The sequence below is a fragment of the Cyanistes caeruleus genome, chromosome 1, assembly GCF_971803275.1.
Source record: "Cyanistes caeruleus chromosome 1, bCyaCae1.hap1.1, whole genome shotgun sequence".
NCBI lineage: Eukaryota > Metazoa > Chordata > Aves > Passeriformes > Paridae > Cyanistes > Cyanistes caeruleus.
The window spans coordinates 51,553,609-51,565,911 of record NC_141701.1 but is presented as its reverse complement, the minus strand read 5'-3'; the positions used below and the strand labels follow the sequence as shown (position 1 = coordinate 51,565,911).

Here is a 12,303-nt window from a genome sequence, read left to right as displayed (position 1 = left end):
CCAAATATCATGGAGTTCGTACAATCCTACAATCAGCTAGTGACCCTATAATATATCCTGGGGATAAAATATCTATTAAACTATTAAAGTTGGTTTTTTTTAAGTACTTCCAGATGCTTTTACATTTTGGGGGATTTTTCAACTCAAATTTATTTTTAAAGACCTCTAAGCTGTTAAGAAGATTTCATTACTTTTTCTTTTTCCCCATGTCCGATTACACTCTCATTTCCAAAAACTTACTTTCTTCTCAACATTCATCATTCTCTGTACAGAGCTATCAGGGAGACACTTCTGTCAGAGGTAACAGTTTAGCTCAGTGAGAGCAAATCTTTTCCATGTAAAATGCCAAGTTTGTGCCAGAAGCAGCACTGCATTTCATGATCACTGATGTCAGTCCTAATCCATGTCAGTGACAAACCTGGCACAAGTGTAAGTGTCTAATTCCCAACAGTCTAATCTAATTGGTTAGGCACAGAATCTGCATTACAGGAACAGTTTTTTCATCCTAGTATTGCTCCTGCTCTAAAGTTTCTGGAATAATTTATGTACCAATTTTCCCACCTGCAAAAGGGCAGTTGCTCTAACCTCCTTACCTAAGCAGAAATGAAATGTTCACCAAGATGTGATGTTTGCTACCATAGTCAAGAGCCACTTGCCTTCTACTTTCATGTTAAATATTTCTTGCCCCTATTTGAACTATTTCACCTTCCTGCTATAACTTGGGACAAAAAAAAATTTTGTAGTGTGAACATTGTCTTGTTGTGCATGTTTTAGTATCTGAAGTAATCAATCTTGTTTGTGGCAACAGCAACAACAGATGCTATAGCAAAAAAACCACACAAAAAGTTCTGCTACTTTACAAGATGATTGGGACAATGACTTATTTAAGGTTGATGGGGGTGGGGAGACATGACAAAAGATTTTACACAGAGAAAACTTTTGATAAATACTAAATACTACATCTAAATGCATTTAATTCCATTATGGAAAAACAGTTATGGTCTAATATCAAGCAAAAAAATTAATAAAGCAGGTGCTGGGAGCATGCTTCTAATTTAGACATGGTCTTTTCAGAATCAAATGGTATCATGAATAGTGTAAGACTCAAGAATGTTGTAAAACCACTGGAAGCAGAACTAAAGCCAAGAGCACTGTTTTGTAATGTGACTATTTCAGATATGGATTTCATACTACAGTCTCTTTACAGTAATAAAAATATGTATGTAATATCAAGGAGCTGAATCTTCTGCATGAAGTCAATCCTGAACAAAAATTAAACACAAACTGAGGCATACACTTCTACCTTGCATCTAAATCTAAGCATATTAATGGAACTACCTGGTCATGAAAACAGTCAAATGCACAATAAGCAATGTATAAAAAGCTGTAGCACTGAGCCTTTGTAAAATCTGGGGAATTTTAATGTGTTCTGCTGGCCATGGAGCCTGGTTACCAACCGAACTATTACTGCACAATGACACAGACAATGAATTACCTAAACCCAGAGATAAGTGTACCTCTTGGAATGTATCCAGCTCCCTCCATTTTGATTTGGAAAGAACTGAGTTAAGAATGGCGGTTTGAAGCCTTGAAATCAGTTCTAATATAGATAAGCTTAAGCTGGGAAGAACTTAGCCTCTGCAGAAAAGGTACAGATCACAGGAACTCAAACTGAAAACAAAGTGTGCTCTCCACACCAGTTTAGTTACCTCTGTCACCTTAGCAACCTTTTCTATGAAGGACAGTACATCTACCCATCTATCCTATCTTCCTCCCCAAAAAAGGTTACGAAAGGCTGACAGCTGTATCTCAAATCAAGGCATTCACATGGTTTTTCATCTGTTTACTCGTTTAAACAAATGGACATCTAGAGATGACAATACAAAGAAAGATTTGTTACTGAAACAGAAGAAAAGAATGAGGTTAGGAAACAACTAGGGAATATAGATCAGCTATGGTGGCATGTTGGCCATGGCTAATGACAGGATGAAAGCCTATCAGACTGAGATGCAACAATCAGAAGCAAGCAAGCAAGCAACTTTTATACTTAGTATTCTTTTTAAAGAGAAAAAAAATCAAAGTAAAAACATAATATACAATTAATTAAGTTAGGATGTATTTTACCAACAAATAATTAGTTAAGGAAATAAAAAGGTTCTACCTGTGTCTGAATTGCGATCTTCATTTCTGGATGGACTAATAGTAAAAGGAAGTTTACGTTTCATGGAAGACTTTTCTTTCATCTCCTTTCCCACATCACTCCTATCCACTTTTGGAGTTTTGCTGTAGGATGCAATCTTGTCCTTGCTCTAATATAAATAAAAAGTATACTAAGTAATTTTTGCATAAAGCAGGGTAATTTTATAATGTATACAGACTGAAAAGACTGATATGTGAGAATGTATGTCCCTGTGTATGTGTATTACAAAATTTTCTGAATAAACAAAATAATCATTTGTCATTTCTTTTTAAAATTACTAACTTCTATGTTATTTCTACTTTAAGATACATCACTGAAGAAATGCTGTTCACTATGACAGGCTTAATTAATTAGCAAAGGAACAACACAAACTGAAAAGAATTTGCCAAGTCTTGATGACCACCCCAATTTCCTTCCCTGACCACAACAATCCCATTAAAAGCACATTGAAAGTCCCCACTACAATTCAGACTGTGAACTGTAAAACCCCAAAAAACCCTCTAATTACCCTCCCCTGCCTCCACTCCCACCCTGTAATCCATCAATACAGAACTCCCTTTCTATTTGAACATAATAGTGTAATGTTTCATTTGAGAAAAATCTATGAAGAAACTTTTTAAGCTGATAATCAAATTTAAAAAAACAGTACAAGCTACTCAAATTCTTCAGTTGTATAAATCTAGAGATTTTGGCTTATAAATTGTATTTCAAATTAACAGAGAAAAACCTAAACAGGCCCACTTTTAACTTGTACTTGATTACTTCATTAATATAGGAGGAAAGAATGAAAAAGATACCAGGGTAATGTAATGACTGCTTGAGAGAACCCTCTGGAAACCCTGGCATCTTAGCCTACCAATCAAGGATGCAATGCAGAGACTTGTTTTCTGTTCAATACAGAAATAATGTGCAGAAACACATTATCCACTCTGTCAGCTAGCACAACTCCGCATCTTTATACCATTCTTAACCCAAGATCAGATGAAATTACTAATAGATTAACTTCCTAAAGGCAGAAAAGAACATACACCTCCTTGCCAATCACTGAAAACAAAAAGGCTGGTCCTTGGTACTTATGAAGATTTATTCTGATTGAAGGAAAACTGAAAATAACTTCAAGTAAAAGTACTTTTCTCAAAGGCATCTTTACTTTTTTTTTAAAAAAAAGAAAAAGCCAAACTCAGGTAGGAAGATATCATTTGACATGCTGAGTTTAAAATGTTGCCAAACTGCAATACTCTGCAAAGGCAGAAGTGACTAGAAAAAGAACCTGTAAACAAACCTACAACCTTCAGAAGACAAATATCTGCACAAGGGAAATGACAAAGAAGGCAATAATCTGTGTCAACAGAATTCCTGAGATATAAAGGTTGCTGCCCTCAGAGAACATCTATCTTCTTCACTCCAAGTTTAGAAACCCAAAAAACCAAAATTCTTAAACAAAAAGCAGAATAAAAACCACACACCAAAACCAAAGCTAACCCTCCTTCAAAACCCCAAAGGATATGATACCCTCTCCCCTTATTTTTTTTTACATGATAGAACAAGAAAATCTAAAAACTAAAATCCCTTAAGACTCTCCTTGTCCCCTAGAACATACAGTGTCTGTGGTGTTAGTTATGAAAGAAGTTAATCCATCTAACACAAGTCATCATTTCCAAATGCATCTCTAAGTTAGCAAGAGCAGATGCAAACTCCATTAAACCTCTTCCCATCTCTTCCACCACACACAGAAGTTTCCCACTTGAGACCAACCTCACCAAGAGCCTTCTCATCCCTTGTTTCAAACAATCCAATTATTTCTCTTATCTGTGTATGTGAATTTCCCACAATATGATGAAGTGGCATTAAAATTTTCTTTTTTTCTCTAGAATATTGTTTTATGTTAGGCAATATGCAATAGAAAGGATGAAGTAAAATTATTTAAAATTCCTAAACAGAAAACATTGGTTTCAACTTGTTCTGTTGGAAAAGAAAACAACCCACAACTTCTTGCAGCTGGTAATCTTTAAAAATAATTCCTTTTTTGGGGGCACTCAGTCAAATACATCAGGTGCTCACAAAGAGGCACAAGCTGCTTAAGTAATTTGTTAGCTTTACATTTATTCTTAAATTGCTTATATGTATTATGTTTAATATTATGACTGATGCACTAGTTCTTAAATGACTGGAAATTACTTCTCTGATAACCTAATTAGGAGGAGAGAGTTCAAAATGCATACTTTCAGCCAAATAAAAACACATTAGAAAAAAAAAAAAGGCTATACATAGAATATACAGAAAGTGAAAAAAAGAGGACTATTTTTTTCCTTAGCTACTGTGGAAATAAGCACTCAACAGGGGATTTTCCAATCCAAAAGATGCAATGAACAGGGTTTTGAGAAGGCTGTACAGAGTTGATGCTATTTATTATTTTCAGAGACAATGCTGAAATAGAGATACAATCAGATATGCAGACATCATCACAACTGAAAGACAGGGAGAAGCAAAGAACCCTGGCAAGGAGAATGTAAAATGACTGACTGATTTGGAAAGCAGTCTTAATACAAAACAAAACAGGAAAAGCCAGGATAAAACCAAGGCCCTACAAACTGATAAAAATAATTAACTGTACAATCACAAAATGCTGTGTTAATAGATAGAAGACTCTTAATGGCATCCTGGATTCAACTTCAAGCAAAGGAAGTAGAATTAGGAAGAAGTAGAAACCCTGCAGGTTAGACCAGGCATTCCATTTTAAATATTGAGCATTCACTGTTCCAATTGCTCCTGGTCACTGCAACAGCATGGACATCTCTTTTTCAGAGTCCAAGGCAAGGATCAAAACTCAGCATCAACAGGTCTGTTGCATTACTTTAATGTGACTTATGGAAACAACCTAAAATGAAGCTGACATTTTTTATAAAATAGCCTGTAAAGTCCTGTGGACTTTTGAAAGAGGTTAATTAATTTAAAGTGAAAACTGCTAATCAGATAAAACACTGAAGACATGCTGATGTTCAGAAAACTAAACCACGGCTGCAAAGTGAAAAGCATTACATACTTTCCATGTCCACTACAGCTAGAGAACATTTAATGGCTTTAGACTGAAACAGGAGACTAGCAAAGGTTATTTATCCTTTTACTAAGTATCAAACTCTATGCCAGTCAGCATAATTAAGTATCAGAATAAACTGCCCAAGGAGACAAGAATTTCCATCAGGCAAGCCTTTAAAGAAAAGGTCTGGCAAACATCTGTCAGGAATTGAGTATGGCTTATTCTACTCTGGGGCAAATGGATGAACTGGATCTTCATGTCTCAATGTTTAATGCATGCCTCACTGGAGAATGTAGTAACAAGGAAGAATTTTCCTTGTCAACAAAACCATACTAGTGTGCTGTGATGAGGAACACATTTTTAATCTGCTCAACAGGAACTGTCTCAGAAGGCCAACAAACAGCAGTCTGGACAATTTCTTGATATCCCATTCCAGCTCTATTGTCTGGTACTGCTACAATCAATGACAAGACACAAAAGGAGACAACAGAGAGCCATATAATCTAGCAGATGTACTAAGCCCTGGGAGAACAAGCATTCTTTTTCTGCCTATCAAAGATAATTACATACTCAAGCATGTTCTGTATGGTATTAAACAGTTTTGGGCACTGTTGCTGGAATCTTTCAAGTAGAGAATTAATTCTTACAAACTCGAAATGTGTTTCTCCTTTGGATGACATATCCACGGTTTACCTCCTGAGTTTGGCCATATAAAGTATAAATTCAGATAAACTAAAATTTCATCATGTTTCTATGTTTACAAAATATCTCATGCAAACATTAGATGGTCTAGCTGCTGTATGCTCTTGCAGTATGTTTTTATGCTTACCAGAAGAGCAACTGAAATAAAAATACATGTACACTAATGCATACATGATATGAACTCAGCTCATTAACCGCAATGTTAATTCTAATGGGTTTTTTTTTGAGTTCTGAGAAGACACAGCTGATTCACACAGCTCCTCATTGGTTGTTACAGCTGCATAATAAGCATTAATTTCTGAAAAAATTTGAAAGATTATGTCTAGTAATAACAACAACAGTAACTTCATTACATTTCTCTGTCAGCAGCTAAGAGTGCACAATCAGAACTAGCTAAACAGTATAAAAACTATGAAACTGAAATAAAATCCTGCAATCCTTTTATCTTATGTTAACCATTGGAATAGTCTTATGCCATTTAGGTCATTAAAATTTTTATTTTGTGAAGAACGAGGATTTTTTTTGTGGAGTGGTATTCCTTAGCATTGCTGTTCACTTCTAAGAGGCAGTGTTTTTATGAACATTATTTCACACTATGTCTTAGCACTTCCTAACATCAATTACATTAGCTAACGAATCTCTTAACATTTTTCATACTTCTTATGCTTTAAGAATTATTACTTTTAAATTCATGGCTCCAAATGCTTATGCACTGAGAAAAATCCTTATTTGCTTTACAGGTATTTCCACTACCTTTTAAAGATATTTCATGAAAATTATCACTGTTGATTTGGCCTGGTCAGTCTTTATTTCAGAGTTCTATATTTGTGTATGTAGTATAGATTTGCCTTCATGACTTTGTGTTGTTCAAACTCACACTTTACTCTTAGCCTATTGAATAATTTTCTTGGCTGAATCTAAATGATGACATTGTGGCAGTATTTTTCTAATTTATCTTTTCTAATGCACTCTGAAGGGTGCAGACTAGTCAAAGGCCCGCTGAACACTTCTGAAAATTGTCCATGTGTTACAGAACAGGTATGTGACAGTTCAAGTGACTGTTTAACATAACCATGCATTCAGTTCTTCTCAAAATATGACAGCTCTATTTATTATGCTAAAAACCTGACAACAGAAACATTAACTGTAACACTTATACTCTCCATTAATAATAATAGTAATTCTTCATTTTATTTAGGAACTTATATTATACATTGCTTTATATCATACAATGCAAATCCAAACCATACATTATTTTAATCTCAAGCTGCACACTGTATCAGGGTGGACAGTGAGCAACACTGGCTAGAACAGTGCAAGCAGTTTTATCAGCTTACTTTTTGGTATCAACCTAATCTCAGTCCATCACTGGGATTCCATATTCACAGCCTTTGTGAAACTTCCACTCCCTACTCTTCCCTTAAATTACTGAATGACACTTCAATTAACTTGACCATATCCCAAACAATGACCAGAATAAATAGGAAAAAAACAGACCAATATTATTTCATCCCCTTACTAGTAAGCCAATTTCCTTTCCCCATTTTACTGTGTTATCTTCCTCTTCTTATCTAAGTAGTTCATCAGGGTGAGCAGAAAGAATTACCTTTGCCTCACTTTACTGGGACCAATGAAACAAACTAGAACGAGACTAAAAGGTCTAAAGGTTTCTATGAATGTTTTTGGAAGGCAGAAAGTTACATCTGATGTATATGCTGAATCTTCTAATCTCTTCCTGTTTTTTAACCTCTTCCTGTCTTTTATCCATTCATCAAATGGTCTTTCATGCAAAGAATACAGATTTCAACAAAAGAGTAAGCATGACCACACACACACACACACACCTTTTCTAGAGAAAACAGTTCTAAACATTGTTGGGAAACAAACAGGTTCTCTCTCCTTAGGGCAATACACATGTTACTCATCATTCTCAATGCAGAGTATTATTCCAGCTTGTTATTCATTAGCAGCACAGATAAACCTGTGGTCTATTGCACAAGTGTACTAGGCAGACAAACTGGAGAACTGGGTGATTTGAAATTTGTCTCCAGAACACTGAAAATCACGGGATACTTCACATTTATAAACAACAAACCACCCTTCAGCATGACTGAATTTCCCATATTCCTTCATTCTCCATCACTCAAAAATGGACTGTACAATATTTAGATGAAAGCCCTTGTACAGGAGCTACTCTTAAGCTTTGTGCAGCATTTGGCTTGTAAGCCTCTCACAAAAGGAACAATTAACTGTGTTATAAAGAAATACCGGAAACCGATGTTTTTCTTTGGCCTGTGCTCTGTCACAGGCCTTCACAAATGTTTTGTGTGTTTGTTACAGAGATTAATACACTGTAAAATAAAATGAAATACAGATTGTTGTTCTTGTGAGTATATGAAGACTTCATATTAACTAAGATAAGGAGACTGCATACTACCTTACATTCAATAAAACCAAAGCATCCAGCTTCTTTTTAAATTAACTTGCAAGTTACAATAAAAGTAGAATTCTGTCCCACAGTTTAACTTACAGTTAAATCAATGCAAAAATGTATAGCTTTTCTCAATATTGAAGATATGAGAAGATAGATTCATATTTTTACAGCAACAAAAATAATGAAATATGATTCATTTTACTGAAATTAAATGGGCATTAATATAATTTTTACCTTTCTGGCAGTAGTTTTTTCCACCATGGTGCTATTGCTGTCAGAATTTTCAACTTGAACTGTTTTTGTAGACCCAAATTTGGGCATTTTATAGCTGTTTAGCTAGCTGTATCTTGTATCAGTGGGTTCATCCTGTGTCTGAAAAACAAACAAACAACATTACATAAATATACACACTGCAGTGTCATTTCAGGACAAATGTTGCTGCAGATGGTAGCAGAGCTGAACAGTACCCCAAAAAAGATGACTAATAACGACACCTGGCTTCAAGCATCTTTCTCACGTGCAGCTCAAGCCTTGGGGCAAAACCCCACAAGGTCTAACACAGCTGTTGCTGGGGACAGTGTCATGAAAAAAACACCAAGTCAGCTGCTAAACTGCCTCATCCCTCTAGCTTACCTTTTGGAAGACTGAACATTTCTGGCTATTCTAATAGGTTCACAGGTTCAATATCTCACTTTGTGTTTAATGTCCTAAGGCTTAGAAAAATGAACAAGATTGCTAGCAACACTGGGGAAAGAAATTAAGTTTCCTAGCCTGGGAAAGTGAAATATTATATATTCAAAGGAGTACGGAAAGAAAGTCAAGTCTTGTGGTTTATTATGCTTTCTCTTGGATCAAGAGATGCCTGTTACAAGAAATATCTTCTAAAGCTTAAACCCGGAACTAGAAACCTTAATTTCCACTGTCTATCAAATCAATCACATAAGCACCACTAGAGACAGATATATATCATTATAAAGCTCCAAGAGCTGTGTAGTGTTTCATCTCCAAGGTATACCAAATGAGTGCAATTACAGATTCACATAATGGAAGAGGTCCGACTTGCCTCTTCCACAGAAGGCAGCACCACCCTTTTTGCACAAATGGCTGAGAGGAAAGGTCACACAAAAGGCAAAACTGCATTTGAGAGCATTTTAGAGCTGGTGACCTTTTATGGGTGTTTTTGAGTCGATGTACTTTGTTACAAGTATTTATGTGATCATGATCTTATGAGTTGTAATTTTATGACTTGACCACGCCATCATTTCAGGCGCAACACTTCTATTGTTGCATATCATTAAGATTTTGAGATTATCATGTACAGAATGTGTTGCTGTTTTAGGACCTTGGCCACTATTTTGGTTTGACACAGTTAGCTGACAATAAATCTGGTGCAATGACTTTGAGACCATTTTGAACACTACACCTGACATATGAGACGTTGATATTCAAACAAATTTCTACATCCCACCCACGCATCCATCCCCCACAAGGCTTAAACTATGGAAAATTTGCATATTTGTCTGAGATTAATACTGTTGTATACAACAATATAACACACTACTTTCTTAATCTTCCAGAATAGGAGGGGAAGAAAAGTTCAAAAAGCTAAAACCTTGAGACAGAGAAATAGGAAATGTTGCACTAAGGTCTGCTGTTTTCCTCCCTTCCCCCTACACCTGAGGAGGCTTTTTTTTTGTTTTGTTGGGGTTTTTTTAACACTAACCACAAGCTTATAAAAAAACAGGAAGAGATTAATTAGAAACAATCTCACATTCTATAACCAGAATCTCGTCTCCACTACAATACTTGATACAATATTGTGAAACTCATATTGTTCTACTCTTACCTAAGACAAAAGAAACATTAGTATATTCCCTTAATTTATGTTGTGTTAACAGGATTTATTCAGCCCTAGTGATAGAGAGTACTTGTTCAATTTTAATGAAAATCAAAGTATACTGTTATCAGCCTTTTGTTTTTAGTCGCTTTTTATAACAGCTGCAGGAATAAAAGATGTTTATTGGTTCAAAAAAGAGAAAGAAACACTATCCTGAGTTTCCTGTAATTTATAAAACACTTTCCTTAATCCTAAAAGAAGCAACAAGTTACTATCTCCACAGAATACTACTGTGCTGATTAGACCAAACATAATATACTACCATAGTAGCAAATATCTGTTTCCATGGGTTTAAAAAGTGACAAGTCATAAATCTGCTTTTGCTTATTTAGCCTCTCAAATCCCCTGTAAGTTTCATTTTAACAATTCCTATTATATATCATGATTATAAGTACTTTAAAAAAAAAGCAACATGTCAAAGTTTTCTTTATTATTTTAATCAGAATACTTCTCATTGCATATGCTGCTGTTTCCTTTCCTTCCTTTTTTACTGATACCTGGCTCCCTGAAACTACCTCCCTTCCTGCTTTGCTTCTCTTCCTTTCCTGGTTTCATATGCCATTCCCTGGTGTATGACAGCAAGAAGCCAAACTTCATGATCTTAGTAAAATTTATTAGCTTAGACTTGACTCTCTTGATCTCATTTGCCTCACCAGCAGGGGCTAAACCACATGAACTGGACATGAGTTGCTCTTCACAAAAGGCCCAGCCTCCCTGCATGTCTTACCTGGACAGCAACAGTTTATTAATTAAAATGGTAGAACAAAAACACCTAGCCTCAAGTACTGTACAGGGGCAAGAAGATTATGAAAACACTCGCAAAATAAATTTCAATTAAAGGTATTTTTAATAATACCTTTTAACAGTTAGCTTAATATACAAATAGAAGTAAATGAAAGCAGAAAGCATAGGATGTTTCAATTTTCTTTACCAAATGATCAAAAGGCAGAAGCAGATGTGCAAGAAGCTCCACCTGAACACGAGAAGAACTTTACTGTGCATGTGACCAAGCACTGGGATAGATCACCCAGAGAGGCTGCAGAGTCTCCCTCACTGGAGGAATTCAAAAACCCTCTGGACACAGTCCTGTGCTGTGTGCTCTGGGATGGCCCTGCTTAAGCAGGGAGGCTGGAGCAGATGCGTCACTGTGGTCCCTTCCAACCTGATCCAGTCTGTGATTCCGTGATGAAAAGTAAATGTGAATTCACGAAATTCTTGACCCAAGCCAAATATGTTTTGGGGAAAAAAACTGCTTGGGAAGGTCACTAAAACTGAGCGTCACATATTGGATTATCAAAGCAGAACCACCACACTGTAAGACTAACAAGTGGCACTATTTCCATAAAGCGTTTCAAGTACCAGATTGCTGTTGCACAATCGCTGTGCAAAATTTAAAACAGACATAAAAAAAAAATTGTAATTCCTAAAATATCATTATGATAGCCCAGAAATTAGGCCAACTATTCAACTGGTGGTTACATACTGTATATAACAAAAAAAGTTTTTGCTGAGGAAGTAATTTTACTGACATTTTAACTTTTATTTCCATTTGTCTGGAGTTCAATGCCATTTCAACTCAAGTTCTAAACACAAATATTTGCATTCATAGCGAAAATGTAGAACATTAACAGGGTCTTCCATGGAAACCTAGATGTGTCTGCTTTGGGTTTTCCTCAGAACCATTATTTAATGCAATTACTGGTTTATAGGCAATCTTGATGGCACATTTTAAATCACCAGAACCCTAAATTAAAAGTTGCACTCTTTACATTCAAATTATTCTCTTCTGCCACAACAAGCAGTGTCCTAACTTTTCATCTGACACGCAGGCACAGTTATGCTTTCTCTCAAACAAACTGTTTTCAAGCTTTTCAATATCTGCTTCCTACTAAAATAAATTCCTCTCTGTGTAATAAAATCAGATATTCTTATTTTATATTTGGACATCTTTCCTGTACATTCATTACCAATCATGAGTCATACTACTGGAAATACTTTTGAACTCTTCTGTCAGTCATTTTTCAACTAAGCAA

General features: G+C 35.6%; 1 protein-coding gene across 2 annotated transcripts in view; it reads right to left on the bottom strand.

The window, feature by feature from the left end:
* Positions 1-12,303, bottom strand: part of ANKRD12 (ankyrin repeat domain 12) — a 59,376-nt gene that overhangs the window by 30,937 nt on the left and 16,136 nt on the right. Inside the window, exons 2-3 of one of the 2 annotated variants that reach the window (XM_086892033.1) lie at positions 8,608-8,745; positions 2,162-2,309 (exon numbers count right to left, since the gene is read on the bottom strand). In XM_086892033.1, coding sequence (XP_086748159.1) covers positions 2,162-2,309; positions 8,608-8,694 — 235 coding nt within the window. In that variant the 5' untranslated portion in view covers positions 8,695-8,745. The remainder of the gene's footprint in view (positions 1-2,161; positions 2,310-8,607; positions 8,746-12,303) is intronic. The other variant, XM_086892042.1, reaches the window with a different exon arrangement.